Here is a 24,633-nt window from a genome sequence, read left to right as displayed (position 1 = left end):
CTGCAACACTGACTGCTATGACAGCCTTACCTGTGCTAGGGCTTCTCAATAATAACAAAAGATATACTCCAAGTTTCATATTTCACATTGGATTACCTGCATTAGACGAGTGTGCTAAAAAAACCCAAAAGGGTTATTGCTATTACAGCAAAACCTGGCTCTGCAACACTTCAGCAGCAGGAGCTGAATAGCTCCTGGAACAGCTGCCTGTGCTCCTGCTCACAAACATTACAGCAGCTTCCCTGGAGGAAGTGCAGCATCACTCCTGGATCCACACAGATCCATCATTGCTCCCATCTGACAGGACTTAGCAGAAGACAAGGATGAGTGGAAATGAGCTGGCAAAGGAGAAAACCCTCCCTGTGCTTCTGCACCTCCCAGAGCTCCCTCGCTCTCTCCAGACCAGAGTTCCTCCTGGATGGGATTTCCCACACTGCAGAAGGAGCCACACAACAACAGCAACAGGTTCACAGCCCAACCCTCTGCTGAGGCAGCCCCTCTGACAGAGCAGCCCTTTGCCCACACTGCAGCCTCCCAGGCTGAGCCAGACCTTGCATTTTCTGCTCATTTTTCCTTGGGCACTGCAGAATAGAAAATAAGCATAATTAACAACATAAAGCTCAAGCTGCTGAACCTGGCAGCTCAATTTAAAAACAAGCTCCATACATTCAAGCCATGCTAGAAGAAGTCTTATGAATTGTCTGTGCAAGCTCTGCCTTAAATCTTTTTTGGCTGCTAATCCCAGCTGCTGCCCTATAAACCATTCCCACTAACAGGCACACAGACTGATACCCACAGCAAGGGCAGCAAATAGATCACAGTGATAATGCTGTTGATGTTACACGATACAGAACCTAACCCAACACACCAGTGCCACGACAGTGCTCTCCAAGTGCCCCTGGCACCCCCAAATAGTCACTCCCACAGCTGGCCAGTCTCTAACAGCCTTTATTCATCTGCAGCCTTGGCCAGCCTTTGAGCAGACACACGAGCTTGTCCATACTACACACTCTTAGTTTATTTTTCATCACCTTTTTTGGCAATTTACACAGCAACAAATGATCAAAGGTGCACAATGATCCTGGTTCATGGTCAGCTTGGCCATTCGTCCACAGAAAAGGGATACACAGAGAGGCAGCTGCAATATGTGAGGCTGTTGCAGCCCCTGGTCATTCTTTACCTGAACTGTGGGCAAAACAAGCTGATCACCCTTCGTCACTATTAACCCATGGATATGTAAAAATTAATAAGCAAAATAATTCAAGCCTTGCTTGCAAATTCCTCTGAAACTCACAGCACAAAAAAAAGCAAATCCCTCCCAGTGTAACAGCAGGCACAAATCACCAGCTAAGTTAGCTCTAAAGGCAAATATTCCATTTTCACTGAGAGATGCAGTGGGCCATAATATGAATAAGGAACAAAGACCCCTTTCATTCTGCTGACAAATACAGTATAGCATGTCACAAATCACAAGGGGAGCAGACAACACAATGACAGCAATTAAATGGGTGTATTTTTATTAAGAAATACATACAATAATGACTGACTGTGTACACTCTCCCCCTCCCCAACCCTTCAAGGATTAAAAGCCATGGCAAACATGGCTGTAAGTGTTTAGGGATGTTAACTTCAGTTAGACAGAAAACTCTCAGAAAGGAAGGGTCCATCCAGCCAGTGCAGCAGGATGCACACAGAAGCAGACATAGATGTTTTGTTTGGCTTTATGCATGTTGTACACCTTGTTTATTGCCATTCACACAGCTTCCCCAACTCATCCGCAATCGATGGATTTCTGGAGAAGCTCAAAAAAATACCCCCCCCCCCTTTTTAACTCTTTCACTGCTGAATTCCAACCGAGACACCATTCCTGCCTCCCCCTTGCTGACCCAGACTGCTCTCGGGGGATTCACACCTGCTGAGTTTGGGGGAATATTCACAGAAAAAAGGACCCTGCCGTGCCTTTGAGCTGTGAGCCGCCTCTCTGAGCCCGGCACCCATCGGGGCACGGACCCCGGCCCGTTCTCGCTCCCGCTCCGCCCGGAGCCAGCGCTCCCAGCCGGGCTCAGCGCATCCCTGCCGGGGCTCTCCTTCCTGCCCCCTCCCCGCCCGAGGACAATGCGGGGACAGACATTGAGCAGCACCTGCTGTATCGCATTAACATGCACGGGGATGTAGGGATGGTTTTTCCCATCCAAGCACTAAGCCCGCATTGTTCGGGGCGATCCATCAGTGGATGGCTGCTCCCCCCCTCTCCCCAGCGCCGGCCCCACAAGCCCCCTTCTGACATGTCCCCTTGTCTCTGGCAGCCCGGGCTGACGAGCACGTTTAGGAATGCACTTCATTAAATCGGAGCTGCCCCGTTCCAACCTGCAATGCGGAGGCAGCACAAAGCCCGCGCCACGCTTCCTCCCGCATTTCCCTCAAAAGCCCCATTGTTCGGCAGGCATCTGCTCCCGAGCTCAGCCTATTCGTGCCCATTGACCCCGCTTCTCGCAGCACACCCGCTCGCCAACGGGCCCCACGTAAAGCCTGCTTGATGAATTAAAAAGCAGCACTAGCCATCTGTCCATCTGTCCTCCCGGGCTGCGCTCGGGCTGCCAGCCCCGCAGCCTCCCTCGCATCCCGACCTGCGGCTCGGCGAACGCGCACCCAGCCCCGCACCATCGCTGCCTTTCATCCCTCCCTTAGCAGCTAGGAAACAGGGCAGGGGAGGAAAAGGGACAGAGAATACAACGGAACATTCTCACTTGCCTGAGTCCTTCGAAATTCAAGCACAAATACAAGATTAATCCTTCCTTTGTGAGGTCTTGTCTTTAAGTCGTGGTATGTAATGATCCTCAGCACTGCAGCAGAGGGGAATAAAAAATGCAGGGATCATAAGCAGGGGGAGGACAGGGCTTACTTACATCAGGGTTTCTGCCACATGACAATAGGTTTGAGAGGGAAGAATAAGCTGGCAGCAGCAGCTGACAGTGCAAAAGGGAGAATGCAGAAGCCTGCCTTTTATATTATTGGTGACATTTCTAACACATGACAACAATTTCCATCTGTATTTAAGCTGCGAGTGTGAGGAAAAGAGCATTACATCACGACTCCTCTATTCCTAGGGGCTGTGGAATATGTAGGCCAGAGGGATTAAAAAGCACCTGTGTATACTGGAGATCTGAAATACCACAAGGCAGATTTCCACCCCTCACTTCTTTCTTCCTCACCCTTTTTTTTTCCCCTCTATCACCTGCATTGAGCTGCTGTTTGAAAATATGCCCAGGGAAGTGCAAAATGGTATTGTCCTAGTTAGCAAGGCTCAAGCATGGGGGAACGATGCAAATATGTGTTCCTGGCTCTGTCTCTCTCTCTGCAGGAGATACAGCACTCATTTCTGCAAGCAATTGGACAGAATACAGAGCATCTTCCTGTTTTCTGCCATCCTCGTCCCAAGGGCTTCGAGTTTCTCTTAAAGTACCAACTTTCATCTTCCTTTTAAGTCTGCAGGGAATTTCAGTGACAGCAGCAACAATGACTTCCCCACCCCCCCTTTTACAGCCAACACATGCCTGTATCTTTTAAAAAGTAAACATCCAGAACCAGGCAAAGATATTTTGGAAGAAGCACTTGACTGCTTCAGAGCCAGCAGGTGTCCGTCTTGGACGCTTTCCACATATCTCACAGGACATCATAGCTCAGATGCAGCTTGGAAACCCTGAGGGACTCCAGCCCTGCAAGGAAAGCTGCTCCCCTGCAGCTCCAGGGATGCAAGCAGGGAATGGGAATGCCGAGGATGGCACTGCAGGGTGGGCACAGGGCACTGCAGGGACACCGCTCCCATGGCCCAGGGGTGCAGCACTCATTCTGCTCCTGGAACAAGCAGAATTTGGGGCCCCACCAGCCCAGAGGCATCGCTGGCAGAGCTGCTCTGTCCAGCTGTGGGCACAGGACACAGCTCACAGGTCCACAGCACCTGTGTGGAAAGGCCAGGAAAGAGAAAATATCATCTTCTCCCAGCCCAAACCCAGCAGCAAACACAGACACTGCTCTTGCTGATGTACTCAAAAGTGCTTGAACTAGGTAAGGGCAAAACATCACTGAGCCAGCAACCCTTGCATTACCTTCATAGGAAACATGGCCACACACTAACAGGAGATTGGACTGCTTATAAACAGTCTTAAATTTATCTAACATCCATATTTTCATGAAAACACCAGCTGGGTCAAGGTGCTGGCCCATTATATGTCTCTTGTTTTAAAAAACCCACAAAAATTCTTTGCTGAAGATCACCTTCCTGATCTTTCAACACTGCCTCTTGGAGCCATACTATTTTTTGGGTATATGTCTGGTCAACTCAAAGCTGCTGTGGGAACTCCAAAGCCTTTGATAATGTTGGGTTTAGAATATTGCACTCAGTAAATTTGGAAGACTGCAATATGAAAATAAATTACTCTGAATTCCTTGTCCACAAAATGAAAAAAAAAATCTGCAGGAGCCACACTGAAACTCTCTCAACCAGATGAAACTTCAATGAGGCAGTACCTACATGGAACATTCCAGAAAAAAGCCTCTTTATTAAAAAAAGAAATGGAGCATTTTACTTTAGATTTATTCAGAGATGCAGCTCTCCAGTCATTTATGGAAACTCTTTCATAAGATTTAGAAGAGGGGAAAACGGAAACAATGAAATAACTTATTTTTAATCTGGGGTTTAAAGGGTTTTTTTTTTTCTTTCAAAAAAAAAAAAAAAAAAAAAGAGTCCCACACACAAAGAAAGAAATTCAATGCAAACCTCTGTTTCTGTATCATGAAAGCCCATTCCAGTACCAGAGTAATCAATTTCTCAGAGCTTGTGTGGTCTGCAGCAAAAGCCAAAGAAGGTATTTGAGTTTATACAGCCTTCAGCATTTTGATGGCTTGCTTTTGAAATACGACATGTTTAAATTTTATATCTTTTTTTTACAGTTAGTTATGTCTTAAGAAAATGGTTGCTCTTGGTAGAAAAAACAGAAGGAAAGGAGAATTCAACCTGTTTTTGAGCTGTTTGCCCATTTTAAAATCAGAGTAGTTCAAAGTTGCACCATGAAAAACTATTACACTTGTAATTACAGCTCTCATCATTATATTATACCCAGTCTTAATTTAGCATCAAACACTTTGGCTCACATGAACAGAAAAGAATTACTAAATAAAATTGGTGCTTCAACAGCAAGAGCTTATTACCAGATAAGCATCCACAGAAATTTACAGGAACAGCAAAGCAAATACTTTGTCAGATGTAAGAACTCTCCACCTTTTCTAGAGCTGAATGTCATAAGCAAATCACAAATCACTTCAGGATGGGGAAAGGAGCCTTTGTCCTTACAGTAACCCCAGCTTCCCACCATGAAAGAAGGCCATCTTGAGACAAGATTTTACAGCTGGGATTTAGCTCACAGGGTGGGAAAAGTGTGAGATACAGCACTCTTGTAGGTAGGAACAAACCTCTGCAACAGAGTTCTCATTCTTTCATCAGTACATTTTGGATCCAATTCACTTACCATGTGGGAACAGCAAATGGGGAACAAACTGTGAATTCAAATAACTGTAAACTCAGCAAGATGTGGAAATAAAACACAGATGGTGCACTTCAGATTAAGGGTCAGCATTTCAGCGCCGCTTTCCACTTTCACATTGTGATAGGTGATGTATAACAACCACCTTCTCCCCGAGACAGCACTCTGATCAAACCATGACTCACTTAGGAAAACAAGAGGCTCCTTGGAAGCCTCCTGCCACTCGAGAGGAGCTAAGGTTACCTGGTTAAGCTGCGGGTTTGCTGCTGGAGGATTAATGTTCAGGAGTGGAAATTGCCTCCCCCAGACAGACATGGCTGAACAAAGGTTCCTTCAGCATTTCCATCTCCCTGCTGGCTGCAGCAGGGCTGCTCTGCCTGGCTCTGCCCAGTGCCCACATGGTCCCCCCTTCACCACCCCCCTTGCCAGCAAGAGTTTGCAGAGGTTGCTCTGATACCTGTTTGCAAAAGCCAGTGTGAGAAACAACACTTTGAAAATTGGAAAAGGTTTATTAAACCTTGACAAAAATACAAAAAAGGACTACATAAGGGAAAATTTGCAGTGCTTGGAACTGCCCCTCGTGGATACCACATGGCCAGGTCATCTTCAAGCTGGATGCTCAGTCTTTTATACCCCTGGGGGCTGCATCAGCCAGCCCTGACCCCTCCCAAAGTCTGTCAGTCAGCTCCTCTGTGCCATTTATCAGCGGAAACTGCTTTCTTGTAACTGGATTGGAGCTCAGGTGTTGCCATGCCTCACCCCCTAAGCACCAAGCTTTTCCATTCTCAACTGCCCCATGCAAGGGACACCTGTGCAGCTTCTTTGTACCTGTCCTGGACAGCCCAGGCTGTCTGATGGCAACAATACAGGGGGGAAAGGGAACTGTGGGGAGAACAGAGGACATCTAAACTACAATAACATAATTATGCATCACTAAAGCTTTTCTTTAAATTCACACAATAGTCATCCCTTAATTGTGAGAGCCAATCATCTCATTATCCACCTATAACACCAAGAACACAACCCACTGCTGCCAAAATTCCCCAGTAGCAGCCCTTAAAAACACCTCTGCAGGCCTGCATCCTGCTTGCCTGAACACTGGGCTAATTTCATTGTCTCAGACCCATTTGGTCCAAAATCTGAGGAATGGAATTTAGGATGACTTTATTCTAGCTATGAAGTGTTAGTTGCATGCCCAGGGCCTTCTAGAAAAGGTTTGCCTGCCTGTAAGCACAAGTTCAAAGGAGAAATAAAGGAGTGAGTACAGATTAAATGACAGAAGAGCTGTAAATCCATAGGAGCTTGAAATGCCAGATAGAGAGGAGCAGGAGTGATTGTAAGGTGATTATTACCTTCAAAATATGCCGGAGGTTGTTTATCAGATCAGAGTTAATGAGGGAGAAATCTAATAGAACTATAATATTAAATTTACCACTTTAATGGTATCATCAATGTTCTATAATGTGGGCAATTTACTGAATGTCTGTCAGTGTGATTCTCCAGTGTGGTTAGTTACACAGCAGCTGCACTACTGCATCTCATCAGCTTTTCCCTTCCAGAAAACACCGGGAATTTCGCAGAGGATTGCTAAGTGAGACAGTAATCTAGATCTTTAAAATTATGGAAATGCAAAAATGGGAAAGGTATTTATGAACATGATGGGATGTTCACATTCCTGGAAGAACTGGGTCCAGCTCTGCCCCACTGTTGAGTCCAGCCTTCCTACTGCTGCACAGACAGTGTCCTGCTGGGTTTTCCATTATTTTCTTTCACATCTGGCAACAGTTGCTGCTCTCCTGAAAACCTTCCATATCTGGATTTAGGAAAATTGCTAATAACCTCATTATTCAAGCACATTTTCAGCTCTCCTGTGTGATCCTCCTCCGAACAACAGAAAACACTAAAAAACTCACACCCTAGAAAGACATGAACAGAGATGGGCTCATAAATCAACACTTACATGAAAAAAGTCAAAATATCTAGTCTCAAGGTTTTGATTGCTAATTCAAAAGCCCTGTGAACAGTAGGAGATGGTAATGCTGTGTTTATTAATAGCTATCTCCTCATGTATTCAAGGAAGAGTTCACGAAAAGCAGCAGCAGCTTCTTAATGTGGAGCTCCTCCTTCCCTGAGCATCTGCTCCAGCCCCTCTGTTCTGAGCTTTGCCAGTTCCAATCCCTAATACAGCAAAGATCACCTGCATATTTTCAGCGTACAACAAATGTCCCATTAAATAACTTTAAATTTTGGTACTTGAATTGCCATGGTGGTCTTAGGTAAAAAGCAAAGTATCATCAATGTCTCTAATAAGCCTTTTCATACCTTTCACCAACATCAACCTCTGTTTACTGTTTTCTCCCCTGGTAAATGGAGTGTTAAAACTAAAGTTCAATGAAAAAGCACAGGTAGAGAATGAATGATGAAGTATGAAATACAATTCAAGAGCAGATGATACTTCCAAAGGTCTTTGATGAGGTTTTCCTCCTTATTCAGCTGAAAAAGACCATGCAAGAAGAACTGCCAGATCACTAGTCACCTGATTACTCTGTGATACACACCTCATTTTGAAGATACATTAGCCTTTTAAAGAGCCATTTATTAAGCATTTCCATTTAAATAAAAATTTTCACAATCCTCAGTGAAACAGATGTATTCCCTCTTAAATCACTAATTAAGAGCAGCCTGGGACATTAACAAAGCCCTTTAAAAGGAATTCAGAGAGAGCTAGTGTCCCCCCTTAAATAAATCTGTTCTGGCAATGACCCAGGAATCTTGACTTCACTCACAGCTCTAATTATTCAAGAGAACATCATAAAAAAGGGATACATCTAGACTGTTAAGACTAATAAGAAAGATTTATTTTTCCTTCAATAGGGGCAGAAATACAAATATTTGTTCTATTTTTTCTACCCTCTTATTCACTTGGGGTGGGGGGAAGGAAATCAGTGAATTTACAGAGTTATTCCCAGTAAAGGCACTGGATATGTCTCTCCCCAAAGAAAACCAGCTAGCAGAATCTAAACAGCTTTATAAATTATTCCATGGCTAATCACCTCTCTGCTGAAATAAAGACAAAAAGGATTTAGAGGACAAATACAGCATGCCTGATGTGAGGAAGCATGCAATGTTAAAGAAAGGAGAGCTGTTTGAAGATGAGATGTGACAACTCCTCATGCCCATCAAACCATCAGGAGCTGGCATCTGCCATTGCCCCCCTGGGCTCAGGGACTGCCACGGGAGCAGAACTGGGAATCACACAGGAAACTCCTCCTCTGGGATCACACTGGGCCAGGGGAATCTCCAATCAATGTGATTTTACAGGTGTTCCTCTTTAAACTCTGACATCTTTGATGGAAAACACAGGAGTTCTGTGATGGTGAAACCACCAGCACAGCCGAGCACAAACATACCTGCACAGTGATGGGTGCTTTCTGCAGGGAGTTAATCATTGAAATACCAAATGTGAAGCCCAAATACAAATGTGAGTGGAAAAGCAGGTTAAAGAACAGCTAACACATTTAATTTTACCTCACTTTAAAACAATCCTTTTGCTTGGAGCACTCATTCTCTTGCTTTGCAGCATAATCAATACACTGAAACCCTTGAACAGATGCATGGTGATAGCTGAAAAGAAATCAAACTGCCAAGAAATCTAAAGCTGTGCCACTGTAGCCATCACCAAAGATCTAATCAGGACATCATATGATAAACTGTGGCAGGACAGAGGCAGTTTTGAAGTAAATAATGTGGGGAAATTCATCTCCACCCCTTCAATCCCCAAACAGTAGTACCTGCTCCCAGGTCTGATTCACTCTCTGCTGTCCCAGACTCTCACCTTGGAAACCTTTATGTTTTAAAACAAATGCACAGACATTGTTTGCACTGCACCTAAATATCCACTGGCAGCTGCTTTGCCAGAGCACAAAGCAACTGCAATGAAAAACCTGCAAAATTAAGTACCCCGGGGAGCAACAAAGAAAACAAAGGAAAGTGGCCCTGTAATCTCTTCCCACAGTCCTTACCCAAATCTCCTTTGGCAAGTGCCATGGGAGAGCATCCCAGGCTGAGCTCCTCTGCTTTTGTGCTGTTCTCTGGTGCCTCATGCAATTCCAACTGGGTGTACAGTGAAACACAAAAAAGCTATTCCTCACAAATGGGGAAGCAGATGGAGCAATATTTGCCATCATAAGTGCTTTTATTTCCAAAATTAAATAACAAAACAAACAAACCCACCCCCAAACAATGGTTTGACTGGCACAAAATGTGCTATTGATCTGAAAGGACAGACCAGATGGGAGAAAGGTCCTGAAGTCTTCTAGATTAAACAAAAATTATTGTCTATGGAAAGGAACTAAACTACAGAAATATTGGCCCTGTTGCTCAGAATAGGGTACTTTTCTCTCTTTTAAAAGTGAAAACACATCTGCTTCACTAATTAGTGAATGAATTATATCCTTGAAAACTGCAGGGGACAGTGCTGCAATGTGGCACTCTCTGGAACACAGGTATAAGGATTTTCTAAAGTCAGTGATTGTACTCAGGATACAGTCCCAGCTGAAAACAGGAAAAATCAAATGGGTATACACTAGCTGGCATGGAAATATATCTCATATTATACAGAGTTAGATTAACTCACGAGCAAACATTCTTAAGAAAAATTATTTTTACATACTGCTGGTATCCATATGCTGCAACCCAGTGATAATGGCACTATTTTAAAAGTAATTAAAACTTTTTTCCTAACATAAATCTTGTAAAAAATTAATTATTTTTATGTGATAGAAAAAAGTCTGCTGCTCCTCACCTTATCAGTGTGGGCCTTCAAATGAATGTTTCATGGACCCTGCAACTATTTCTCATTACAAAAGCAGAATTACACCTCTAGGAAGGGAACTGCAACAAAAGGTCCTTGGATAATAAATACAGCTGCAGGTCTGGAAAGCTTTTGAGAATTCAAAAACATTTGTGTACATAAACTGATGATTTATTGCCTGGGAAGAAAACTAATGTGCACTGTCTGTGATTCTGTTTATCATTAATAAAAATTAGTAACTAAAAATAACTTTGAAATTGTAACTCAAATATCCACACATGTAAAAACATATTCATTTGTAATATAAAGGTCTTTATGCTTCACTTCAGCAATTTTTCCCAGTATACTGATACACTTTTATGCTCTCTATTCTAATGAAAAGAGCCTTCTGTGAGCTGGTTTGCATATCCCTTTCATCAATTCATTCTGAAGTTCAGAAATACTTATGGGGGAACCAGAGCTATAGGACTTTAAAAACTATCCTGGGAAATCACCTGAGTCTGCAGATTTGACAGGAGTTTCATCACACCCCAGCCCATTCAGCCCCTCCAGTCCTCCATTACCTGCAGATGATGGCAGTTATGCACAGAACTGCTTATAGACTGCCCTTTGGAAGTTCAATTACCCATGAAAATCTTGAATTCAGAGAATAAGCTTCAATGTGCAGTCTACAATCACTTACTAAAGTTTGTCCTATCAAAACTGTGTAGTTCTGTTGTTCAATATTATAGGTTTTGCTTTGAAAGGAGACTTCTCCTTTGCACCAGATCACCTGGAATAGAGAAACTCTCAAACTTCCCTGTGAAACGTGAGAGCTCAGGCCAGCCAGCTGTCTGAGTGTTGTTGGCTTTTTCTGAGCCTCCTCACAGGTCACTCCACACTTAAAACTATTGATTTTTATCCATTTCTTTCCATTTTGCTCCATGTTCCTCTCTAAAACCAAGCACAGCAGCTGGAGCTACTGTGCTGTAATTGAGGACAGGAACAGATCAAACTCTGGGAAGGTGAGAGAACAGACAGCAGGAATGGAAGTGGTAAATCTCTAACATTCAGATCTCCAGTCAGTTAATCCCAGGACATGTACTTGCTTTGGGGAAGTCAATCAACTGTTGAATGATGAACTCCTGACATTTTAAAAGCCAATTTTGTGAAGAGAAGGGGAAAAATAAAAAGAAGAATACCATACAGTGTCTAGTCTGACTTAACTCTAGGCTAGCCACTGTTGCCTTTTCATCTACCATCAAAAAGATCTTGCACCTTCCAGAGCTTTGCTTCTGAAGACTGCAGCCTGGCAAGGAAAGGAATTGCACTGAAATAGGATTAGATGTTATTTCAGTCAGTCTGCACCAGGTATTCTGCTTTGGCAAGTAAAGGTCCAGACACCAGACCCACCACAGCTGCCCCTGCATGCCACACAGGACTGAAACAAGTGGAGAATCAAGTAAATGGAAAAAAACCCCAAAATCAAACAACATGCTGAGATAAGCTTTTATGGAAGTATCATCTTTCTGATTCCACATGATGCACTTTGAAAAGAAAACAGCTGCCAGGTTGTTGAGTATAGGACAAATAGCCAGTCCTGAATGTTTATAATAAACAGATACCCTCTGCCATCATTTCAAAAAGAGGAAGACAATCCTGGGTGTTCAGCCTTCTGTGAGCAGTGGTTGGGGCAGACTGCTGCTTTAGTACCTTAAAGTGAGTTGCTATCTCATACCTTTCTCAATAAACACTCTTGCACAGATATCCCCAGCAGGGCTGTTTGGAAACAGCTATTTAATGGATATACTCTTACATGAACTTCCAATTAATCACAAATTCCACTGGGTGAATCTTCACATACAACAAATTCCACAGGTGAATCTTCACATACAACAATCCTGTTTGGGTAAGTCCTGCTCCTAGAAACATCCTCTGAAACCTAAAGCCAGAATGTCACCACACTGCATCACTGACCCTCGGCCTCCCCCAAATCACACCAACTTCTGTGAGCACAAATGGACTCAAATGTGGCACAGGGTGCCCCAGCAAGATGCCTCACACAGTTGATAAACCTTCCCTCTTGATCCCAAGTGTTTGGGCTGGCAAAATTGAGCTGGAGTAAGTGAAATCCACTCTGGAAGTAAGGTGAGTATCAGGTCTTTGCATCAGTCAAAGCACTTCTGGAAGAGGCATGGCCAAGGGGTAATGGATGGAATTGTTGCCATCTCACAGTATAGCCCAATCTCAATGGAGCCATTAACTAGCCCAAAACAGAGCATTCTTTATGGTCATCTTCACTAGCACATCAAAAGACAGGAAAAATGTGCTACTTCAAAACAAAAGAAGAAAAAGGGACAGTTACAGACTGGACCAACATAATACTAATCTGGATGATGTATTGATGGACTTTTGTCTAGTTTTAACGACAGAAACTACATGCCAGGAATGAAAACAGCAATTCATCTGAACATCTAGGAGAATAACTGCTCAAGTTTTAAAATCGTGATTTTTCTTAAGCAAAAGACAAAATATTCCAAAGTAAAGGCTTGGGTGAAGTTTACAATGAAATAAAAGCCTCAGGAAGAAAGTCAAGGAAGTGACAGCCCAGTGGTGGTTCACGTGAAGTAAAAGCTGAACTACACTAACTCTTCCAAAGATCTGTTCATTGCAGCATGGCTTTATAACCACTTATACACCACCCAAATAAATGAATAGGTGCCCTGCCTCTCTTCCTTGTCCTAGCTCATGCTGCTGCTCAAGTTGCAAAGTCAGAGGAGAATGCCTTGGCTCTGTAAATAAACCCGTGGGTTTGGTGTGATAGGAACAGCAGAGCACTCGAGACTCACAACAACCAAACTTGGAGGCCACCTGGAATCCTGTCACAGCTGTTGTTTACTACAGAGCATTGCAGGAAGAAATCAGCTCAGTGGGGAGCTGGGAGCTGAGGGGATGAGGACTCGGGGGAAGTGTGCTGGAGGGGCAGATGGCACTGGGGAGCAGGGGAAGAATTCAGTTTGCAGAAATGTCTGTGTGGTTTGCCAACTTATTTCAACAATACTTCACCTGTGGGTCCATTTCAAGGTCTCATTTGTTTATGATGGTTCACACACTTAGGGATAAAACCCTCTGATCTCTCAGGAAACCATCCTGTGTCACCCATACAGGCAAATGCTCATATGGTCCCTGGGAGCTGACTTGGTCTCACTCATCCTGACGGGTTCACCAGAAAATAAATCAAACTCTTAACCAACTCCCTTAAAGAAAAAAATCTAAATTATGTTTAATCAGCGTGTCATTACAAAATAACGAGGTTGAGCCGAGCATCTTACATCTTCCCTTCCTTCTGCTTGACCTCTGGCTTCTACAAAAGCTGTCACGACTTCACGCGATGGGCACGGGGCTATGTGGAAAACAGAAACATTCTGGGTTTTCTCACCACCTGCGCCAAACCAATCCAGGCTGAATCACAAGCTATTCTCACCAGAATTTCTGGGCAATAAGTGGTTAACAGCACCTTATTCCATTTTGCATTTACTAATTATCACTTCATTTAGCCCTTATATTAGTGCAATAAAAAGCAGCTGTCAGGCCAAGCATGCTCAGTCCAAGTGACCTTGTGTTCTTGTTTGTGTTTACCACATAAGCATCAGGGAATTCCGTTTTCAAAATACAAGGCTTCATAATCCATTAGCACTAGAGATTGGTCCAGGGCTCTGGATTTACTGGTCACGTGTACCAGGGAATAAAAATATGAGCATACAGCCAGATTAATCTCCAGACTTGTAAAGCATCCCAACCACCATGCAGCAGTCTCATTCCAAGCCACACAGGAATATTAGCATCATTCTTAAAAGCTACCATTAATGCCATCCCACAGTAAATGAAGCAAAAATTAAATGGTACCTGCCCAACAATTTAGAAAGTGTGGAGACACACAATAACTAACACCACTTCTCAGGTTTTCCACTTGTTTCATAAGTGAAACATAAGTACTTATGCTCTTATTAATACACCAACAACCCACGTCTCCCCCAGCTATTTTAAAAAGGCAGGAATCACTTTCACTGCTCTTAACTTTAAATCAAAAGCAAGACCAAGCAGCTTAGCTCACCATCAAGTTCAATAAATCAGATAAAGGAATCAATGGAAAGCATTTCAAAATGTAACCTTGGTAACGTGCAAAATGTTTCCCCAGAACTCACACTCATTTGCTTTATTTGCTGTTTTAGGAAATGAAATATCACACATAGGCAGAAGGGCATTAGTATCACAACACTGCATCTCCCAAGCCTAGCACTGCACGTGCTCTCCTGCAAGGCACTTTTTGCAGTATGCCCTAAAAATCTGCAGCCTGCCAAGTTAGGTGATTGAAAAATAATCATATTTCACATTGACAGAATGGCAAATGGAAGTGTTCAATAGTAAACAGTAATCCATATTTATTCTTTATGTCCTTTTATGTTGTTTAAACATAATTTGTTTCGTGCTTTTCACTGATAAAATGAGCATAAACTCCATGGTGTTATAACAGCATCTGCCATTTGAAGAATCAACATTTGTCAGTGTTACCACTCAATTTTAACTGGTCTTACACAGCCCTCCTGCATGCAACACTTAGACTGAAAATGACTACTACTGTGTGTACCACTATGTGATATTTGTTGGCAAATACTGATTTTTGAATTGCAGCATAATTATTCAATATTTATATAAGTCTACCAGGATAAACAATCTCTGATTCACAACGAGACAGAAATCCTCAAATTATTTTGCTGCTTATCTCAGTATCTATAACTAAGCTGTTTACTTATTCCAGCCTGATCTAAAGGGCATATCATTATTTCCACAGCTCAGCCAAATTAAGGAAAAAAAGCTCTTCCTTAGAAGAGTGTCCCCTGCCACCTGGAGAATGTCAAACTGAGGTGCAACAAAGGATGATCACTCTACACTCTTTCTATGTCTTCCCAAAATGCCAAGGACAATCTCATTTTAGTAATTATTCTGACCTTCTAAGGACTACCATGCTTCAGAGTCCTTAGTTTTTCTTCTGCCTTTTTTTTTTTTTTTTTGTCTTTTTTTTCAATTTGTTTGGGGTTTTTTGTTTTGTTTTGGTTTGCTTGTTTGGGGTTTTTGGTCTGTTTTTTTGTTTTAGGTTTTGTTGTTGTGTATTGGGTGGGGGTTTTTTTGTTTGTTTGGGGTTTTTTGAGTGAAAATAAGCATTTCTTTCTCAGCTTTGCTAACTCCTGTTCCTTATCTCCTGCATGAATCAAGGATGACCTTCCAACAGTGGCAGATGCCTTCAACAATGGCACCCAGCCATAAAATGCTGTTCAATTCTACAAGTTAAACAAGCATCAGAAATAAAATTCTGCTCGGGAAATAAAAATAGAAGCCTCTTTTATATTCATAGGTTTTAAACCAATAAGCAACATTCACCATTCTGATATTAATATAGACTAAGCCAAGCAATCACTTCATGGCAGTTTTTTTAGGGCTTTTCTCCAAAGCAGGCATCACAAGGCTTGCACCACACCATCAACTGCTCCAAAAAGGTAATCAAAAAAGCCTCATTCAGAGATGAATCATTTTCCTTTTCAACCCTATCTGCTGTCACACATGGAAGCCTGCCCAAACTGCAAACAGTCTCCCCCACAGGAAGGCTGCCCCAAAAATGAAGATGGAATTCTATCATTGGTTGGGGGCTGTGTACAAATCACAAACAGGATGGGACTGCTGTGGAACGTGTCTTGAGCTGTTTTATTTTCCAGCATCAGTCTCATTACATGGTTATGGCAATGAGAAGATGCCACCAGCTCACATCCCAGGCAGCAGACCAAGAATTTATTGTTACAACTCACTTTATAAGTTTTTTGACCAATCCCACAAAGCAAAAGCACATTGACAGTAGTTCTATCCAATCACTATAATCACGCGTACCTTTGGTTAAAACAATGCTTGCTTATTTCAAATAAAATACCTGCTTGTAAGCCTTAAAACACAATGCACAGAGCTCCATTATTAAGCTTGAAACTTCCTAACATCTCACTAGATAAACTTTTCTGCAGCTTAGGGAGATATCCTAGACAGGCGTTAATACACAGACCATTGTTCTAATTGTCCTTACTTTTCTGCTTTTTACATAATTTTTCTGCTGACCAATCTCATGGCTACTGCTTAGCTCTAATCACAGTTCTGCTGTCTCTGAGGCCTGCCTTTTGCAGCTTTCCCAAAACCCTCTGATTTTAAAGATTCCCACAATATTCTGCTCCAGGGAGTGCAGCAGGGCAAGGTTTGTCATTTACTGGCGCTACAGAACACAAAATAACACAACGAGCACACACAGCTCTCCCAAAGTTAAAAGAGCACTTCTAATTTCTGATTCCAACATTTATAAATTTCCAAAAGTGACAGTGGATTGGAGGGTGACAGTGCCACCTCTCCAACGACACTGGACAAACCAACAGTCCATCAAATTTCTCCTCCTCCATAAAAGAATGCAAACCAATACGTAATTTACATAAAGTGTGCGAGAAAGTTCTTTACAAGAGTGCAAACATCAGAAAAACTTAAAAAAACCAGGGTGACAACTTACAAGGCACAGCGTGGCGATAAAGGTTGTCCCGGATGGTCTGCTGCAGGTCGTGGTCTGGTGACCCCTTCTGAAACCTCTGGTTGAGATAATGCCTCAGATCCTTGGTCAGTCGGCCCCCTGCAAGGGAAAAAAATCCATTATTTATTTATTTCTAAATGCAACAGCCTTTTATCCATTTTTAAATGCACACAATTACCATTTCCAATTGAGGCAAATGGTAGATTTCCATTCAGAGCCCCCTAAATTATGGCATGCTGACTTTATGAGGAGAGGCTCATCTTCCTCTACAAATGGCTAATTACCAAAAATAACTTGCTGTAAACAAGAGGTCTCTCTTGTCTCATAATGCCACATTCTTCCTGTGGTGTTAAACAGATCATCATTCCTGTTTATCACTTATTTGTCTGAGCAAATGGAGACAGACAGATGACAGGAAAAAGAAGAAAAATAATAAAGGTATTGCTTTTGCAAGTCTCTGGAGGGTGAGAGGGGTGGAGAGACAGAAGGCAAAAGCTGCTCCAATTGGAGCTACTAATAAAGCTCAACATGGCAAAAAAACCAACCAAGTGCTATACTTTCCACTGGTATCCATCCTACACACAGCAGAAATTACAAAAGTATTGATTTAATGAGTTAAGAGCACCCAAGGTCCTTAAAAACAAAAAAACAATATCCAATGCTTTTCACCTAAATCTGTTTATTTGCCTATTTGCCTGTTCAGGTTTGAACACTTTCAGAAGTGTGAAAGATGATAAATGAGTTGAAAACAAAACAAAAGTAAAAAAAGAACATACAAATAAAATAAATAAAAAAAAAAAAGAAAAAGAAATGTAGCTGTTAATGAACATTGCCAGTTGTTGAATACTGAACCCTTTTTTGTAACAGAACATATGAACTGCAGAAACCTAATGAAGTCTTTTCCCAAAAATATTTCCAAGTTTGGAATAACACTGACATCAATTTGACTGAAGAGCAAAAACAGGGATTGAAACCCTTCTGTTCTAAAATGAAAAGGAAAAAAAACACTGGAAAATCTTCTGAGAAATGCAAGCAGGATGATCAAAGCCTGGAGCAGCTGCCACCCAAGGACCAAGAGAAGGATGCTGCAGCTTGTGGTGGACATCAGCCTCCAACATGTCCTGAGGCCACCCAGGGACTGGGCACTGCTTCCCTCTCCCAACACCAGGACTGGGAGACACCAAGGAAAACCAAGCAGGATCCTGGTTTAGAATCATCACAGACAAGAGCCCCAGACTGTGCACTCTTCCTGGAGAGCACTGTGGGGGCAAGGAGCTGATTGAGGAGATTCAAGGGGAGATGGAAAAGCACTTGTAGGACAGAACCATTGGGGCCTGCAGAATCACAGAATGGTTTGGGTTGGAAGGACCTTAAAGATCACCTTGATACCATATCCCTGCCAAGGGCAGGGACACATTCCAGTGGGCCAGGTTGCTCAATGCCCCATCCAACCTGGCCTGGAAAAGAAGAGGGAAAAGGAAATCCCTTTGGCTTAACATTAATGGCTGGTGGCTGGGAGACCCAGGAAAGAAGTGGGGGAATATCAAGTATCTTGCTCTTCTCCTTCCCTTTGCCAGGCATCTTATTTATGGCCTCAGCTGGAGCCAAAATGCTGGACTGCATAGACCTTGGGCTGAACCACTGCAGCTGTTCTCAGTCTTTTATCATTTGCATTATGATTTTTTTGATTGTGAATTTGTAATGCAGAGATCATGTCAATACATCTGGACACTGAATGCAGCCTCACAGTTGCAGATTCCTGGCTGGAGCCTCTAGGAATCACTGCAGAGCAAATCAAAAATAATAATACTGCAATGGAGTGCAGTCAGACACTGGGTCTGGGAGGCAGAAGCAGCACCAGGCAAACGGAGAAATAAGAAAGAGTGCAGACTGTGGGCAGGATAAAACCACTGCAGCCAGCATTTTACCAGAAATGTTGGTTTAAAAACAAAACTAAACACAAAAAAGCCTGCAGTCTGAAGTACTATGTCAAATTTTTAAAATAATTTTGTGACTTGTATTTACATCCTCCTGACAGCTTTTTCTTTTAATTAAATCTCTTATTGAAAAAAGAATGCTCAGGCAGCAGGCCCAGCTATTAACAAAAGGAAATTTTTAAAGATCAAGATGCTCATTGCAGAAATGAAACAACAAAACTGAAATTATGGGAGATATAACTGGCTCAAAACACTTTCCTGAGAAACACCAGCAACACCCCTCACTCCCAGAGCGAATTATCAACCCATTTTCTAACAAATGGTCTCCAGCTATTGCACCATAAAATTTGTTTCCCACATAGGAGGCACTTGGAGGGTTTGGTAGTGTGGGCTACAGTTTTTCAATATCAGAGCTGACTTCCCAAACTCCAGATGTTTGATTTCATACCATGTTGTTTTGCTCCAGAGGGAGACTGGGCACAAAAAAGAGCCTCTGCTGAAAAAATTAAGTAGTTTTTTATCTGTTAACTAAACAGTCCATATATTTCTTTGCACAAGAGAGAGTAAGGCAAGGTAGATTTTCATAGCAGAAAAGGACAAATATGACAAACTGTTTGGGCATAACGCAAGGGCTTATTCCAGGGAAGAAATTATTGCACAGAACTGCATGTATCACATAAGTGAACTTTCTTCCAAAATACTGTGTGATCCCTGATTCAATGATTTATGTAACAATAATGTCTTGAGGTGAACAAGCTCTGCTGAGCTAGGCCTTGTTTGACCACAGAATATATGCAATTTAATGATGATATCCTGGTTTTAGCTTCCCTCTGCGCCCATTCCATCTAGTATCTCAGTCTATTATGGCCCTGCTGGAAAGTTTGGTTATTTGGTTTATGCAGGAGCTGGGATTTCCCAGCTGAGTCACTGAAGCACTAGTTAAAAAGGCACTTGCAAAAAACAGGGGCTGTAGCAACACTTACACTCACATAAGTGTCCCCTCTGGGGGCTCAGAGCGATGCTTATTTCTATTACATTTTTATTTCAGAAAAGAAGCAAGAAGAAGAAGGAAAAAAAAAAAAAGAAAAAAAAAAAAAAAAAGAGGCAAAAAGAAATCCAGCCCCCAAAAAGCTTCCTGTTCCTAAATTCCAGGAAAGTCTTGACAGAAATGAAGGCTTCTTGCAGCTCTGATGATCTCAGCTCAGCAGTTGCTGAGGCCACAAGCTGTGGGCACAGGCAGGTTCAGGAACTCCCTCCACTGCAGGGCAGAAGAAAATGAGCTAACACAGAAACCAACTCTATGTGGGAAGCTGCCAAAGGGATCCAGCACGGAACACGTTGGATTTTTTACCATTTCAAATGCTTCTCTCTGCTCTGATCTCTTACAAAAATCTCCCCTGAGTTGACAGTGGCTTTGTTTAGTAGGTTTCAGTGCTGCACACAAGTTTATAAACTCTGCTGTGCCCTCAGTCCAAAATGTATGCACCCATAATCCCTGAGAACCTGAAAAACATGCCAGTGACATTTCAGCAACCTCCTCTGTGCAAATCATAGCAGCAAAATTAATTCTGTTCCTTGGGGCATCGCTGCCTTGTGCAAACTCCCTCTGAGACCAAACCTCACCTTTGATGGCTGCTGTCCATGCACCAGCCACTACCAGACCAAAAGATGGGCAGGTGCCCAGAACCACCTCATTTTATGCAAAAATCCTCCCCTTTCTAAAATTGAAATCCATGTCAGTGTGCTCAAGAAAATACTTCCTTTAGAGAGGAGCTGTATCATCCAGAAGTATATATTGGCCTTCAAAATAGTCCCCTGCTCTCATGAAGACTGAATTTTACATTTACTCTTTTGAGATTCCTTCTTTTCTTCTCTGCTAAAAGGATGTAAAAAGATCCAACAGTGATAATAGCAGAGGGACAGGAGATGCAACCCAGGAACAGCAGTTTCCAAAGCAGAGAATACAGGTCTGAAGATCCAATGCTCTATTCTGCCTTTGTGCTGGTCAGGATATGATGGAAATTGCTTATTTGCACACAGAAAAATCACCTTGTTATTTCTGTAATGAAAATTAGGATGATACATGTGGCTTAGGTCATCAGACACACATAAAAAATGAAAAATTCACCAAAATTTACAGTTCACAAGTAAGATGTTAAAAGACCTTTTGTGCTGTTGCAAGAATTTCCCTTTTTTCTCTGCTGAACAGAATCAATGCCCTTTTTTAATGTGAAGGTACAGTCAGAGAACCAACTTTTCACTGCTTCACTTCTCACAGTACTACTCCAAATCTGAGGTGCTTCCATCTTATTATCTGAATCCTTGGAATGAAACACAGAGCAAAATGGCTGGTTTAATCTATTCTTCTTAATTATTATACTGTAGAGGATGTTTATCACCCTCCCCAACCATTACATGGTAACATCATTTCAGCAGCAAAATAGAAACCCAAAGGGGAAGCATCTCTCATAGGGAAAAAAAATAAAATTTAAAAAAAAATTACTGACATCTGAGAAAGAATGAAGTGTCAGGTTTTTGTAGCTCAATGTGTAACTTAAATGGGTTTGTGATTAATGAAAAATATTGACTCTTTCTAAACACATTGCTTCCAAACCCACAATTCTGTCACACATTTGTCCTCCAACAGTCACCTGATATAAAGTCCCCAGGGAAGCTTTGCTTTGAACTGTGCTGTGACACTTGGTGCTAAAATTCCCAGCTTCTGCAGGAAGGAAGCTGCATGTGGGATCATCCAACACTGACTGTGCTGTGTGAGAACATCACCTCTTGGAGGGCTCTCCCAGCAGCAGCACAGACCTGGGGCTGGGAGCCTCCTGCCCCACTGCCCTCCAGTAATGAAAGCACACTGCAGAAATGACCAAGCACAATCTGAATTTTTTTTTCCCCAAGAAAAAGCTGAGTGTGAACACTGTGGGGCTGCCAGCACCTTCCTGCCAGCTGGTGGAGAGTCCATGCCAGCTCTGTGCAATATGTGTGTGTGATGAAGATGTATTTTAAACTCGTGCTTTGGAAACTATCATTTGAGAGTTTATGTTTCTATTAATTACTGCAGCTGTTTGATCCCATTTCTGCTCGAGATGGTCCCAGATAATCCTGATCAGCAGCCACACTCTGACAGAGCCTATAGATGCTCATGCAAAGATGGGTCACGGTCAGGCCTGGGACACACTGGTCCCTGACCTATATTACACTCCTCTAAGCAGATTACACCAGTATATATTTTTTTGCTTTACCCTTCTTTAGGAAGGCAACCAATTGCTACACTCACAGTGACTGATAGCATCTGAACTAGAAAAATCTATTTTCCATGCCTGAATTGCAGCAGAATCCCCCTTCTCCTGTCAGGATCTCTGTTTAAAGGTGTCTTTAGCAGGGGCATTCTCTGTGGTCAGACAAAGACCATTTCAAAACAACAGGGCCATGAAGCAATGAAAGGTTAAAGGCCTCACTAAAAGGATAAAAGTGCAATAGAGTCATCTGGATTAAGACTCTCTCTCACCACCCTGATGTCTACATTGAGAGGGAAGGATTCAATTTTTTAAAGACACAAAGATTGCACATGTTGGATTTGCAGTACAAACCCCTGACTGTAACATACTGTCTATCATCTGAAGATCTCTATCTGAAGGTATTTAACTAATAAATTATCATGGTTGGCAGGGTTTTATTTCTGTGCAAATAAGGGGGGGGGAACCCTACAAAAACCAGGCCAAACAAAACATCCAAACCCTGCTTGTTTAGAGACATGAGCAGAGAACTTGCAGTTGGTGTTTTCTAGAGCAGCAAGTGAACTTGCAATTTCAGATGATTGGCACTGCAGGCTGGGGGACTTCACTTGTGCTCCTGCTCTGCCCAGCAGAAGATAACCAACACAAACTCATCTATAATTAGAGCCAAAATAGTTCCCCTTAGCTAGGAAGTGTGTTAACTAAGATGGTTATAAACCCTTTAATCCCTTGAAAACAACAGCCTATTTTTAAAAGAAATGTTAAAATATTAATAATGTAACTCAAGACAAATTTTCAATCTGTTGTTAAATCCTTACTATCAAGTGGGGCTCCTGGAAAACAGGAGACAGTTCTTAAAACTTTTCCAACAGCAATGCCACGGCATCACCACTGTCTCCTACTAATACTTGCCATCAATTTTCCTCAAGTCCTATTGCAAAGGTGGCCCTGATAATCACACATATATCCTGTTAATGCTTGGAGAGATTAATATTCTATTTCTGGACAAATTAATAGAATAATTTTCACGGTAAGGTCCAGGAGGCAGCAGCCCATCTCAGAAGGCTGAGTAGATTTTTATCATTTAACAAGACTGCACTGGTAGCCACATCATCATCAAATATTCCTAATCCCAGCAGTTGTTATGGAAATGAGAATAGTTTGTGTTCTGTCGTTTCATCCTGCCCCATCCTTGTCTTCCAGCTGCTGTCCAAAAGTGATTATAAATAATGGGGCTATAAAAGCCATTCAATAATTAGAAGATTCATTGGCCATATGCCAGCAGTGACAAAAGAGAGTGATTTATGTAAGATGAGTCTGTCACATCTGCCAGATCACAGTTTCATTACGCCTGTGGCTTTAAGGTCACAGTTTAGCACTGTTTCAACAGCCATTTGTCAAGGGGGTGCTGGGGAGGAGAGGTGAAATACATCATGGTTTTGTTTGCTTTCTTGTTTTAACTACTAAGTAAATAAGTAAATAAAGTGCAGTACCTACATTTGTTATTTCATGTCTCTTGTGAGGTCAAAGACACAAGAAGACATTCATCATGGCTGGCCAGAGTTCAAATAAGACCATGAAGAGAAAACCCATTAAAAAGCCTTGAGAATTCTTGTGGCTTCTTAAATTCAATACAATCTAAGCATGTTCTGTCTTCCAGCCACCCATGAAATGAAGGTACCTTGTAAACACATAACATGTTAGTAAATTAATTGCTACTACATTTTCCTAACACAAGTAAACTTAAAATCCTTTTATGGTTCAGTGTTCCAAAATTATATTTAAACATTGCCATGGGAGTTCAGATTAACAATTAACATGGCTCAGCAAACACCTAATTTGATTCCAATTCCATTTTCTGATCTTCTTTTCCTCTAAAAAAACAAACAAAAAACCACCAATGAACTTTTATTGCTGGGTACCAATTCTACCACCATAAAGTCCAGATGTTTAAATGCTCCCCATAAATGCTTCAATAACCTCATCTGTTATTGTCAGTGATTGCTCCCATTCCAATGTGGACAGTCTCTGGTGATAAAAACTGCTGCTCTGAGGGTGCAGACTGGATCTTTGCTGGAGATTCTATACCCAGGACCAGCCAATATATTACTTTAATTTGTACCAGCCTCCTAAAACCAGACTGCAGTCAGATGAACTGCTCAGATCAGAGCCCAGATGCTGCCAGATTATTCTAACTCCACACCACAACAAAAGCAAAATGACTGCTCACCCTTTGCCTACCTCCTGAAGTAGAACATAAAATACATCCCAATTTTTATGCTTTAAAAACTTCCCTGAACAACAAAGTCTCATCCATTGCAAAAGACTTCCAGTGGAAGGAAATGATGATAAGCTGGAGGGTTATGGCATGAAGAATTGCACAAAGTTCCAGGATGAGCTACCTGCCCAGCAATAAAACCCCACTTGGATGGAGCAGCCTGGCTGCTGAATCAGCACTGAGCACCTCAGTGCAGCCAGTAATTCCTGTCTGGAGAATGAATAA

At 42.2% G+C, this 24,633-nt stretch overlaps 1 protein-coding gene across 1 annotated transcript in view; it reads right to left on the bottom strand.

The window, feature by feature from the left end:
• The window catches only part of MAGI1 (membrane associated guanylate kinase, WW and PDZ domain containing 1), a 285,127-nt gene that overhangs the window by 150,289 nt on the left and 110,205 nt on the right, over positions 1-24,633 (bottom strand). The window contains exon 2 of the mRNA XM_059479804.1: positions 16,928-17,044. Within this exon, the coding sequence (XP_059335787.1) occupies positions 16,928-17,044 (117 nt within the window). The remainder of the gene's footprint in view (positions 1-16,927; positions 17,045-24,633) is intronic.

This window comes from Ammospiza nelsoni, chromosome 11 (genome assembly GCF_027579445.1).
Source record: "Ammospiza nelsoni isolate bAmmNel1 chromosome 11, bAmmNel1.pri, whole genome shotgun sequence".
NCBI classification, from domain to species: Eukaryota; Metazoa; Chordata; class Aves; order Passeriformes; family Passerellidae; genus Ammospiza; species Ammospiza nelsoni.
This window is presented reverse-complemented; position numbering and strand designations above follow the sequence as displayed.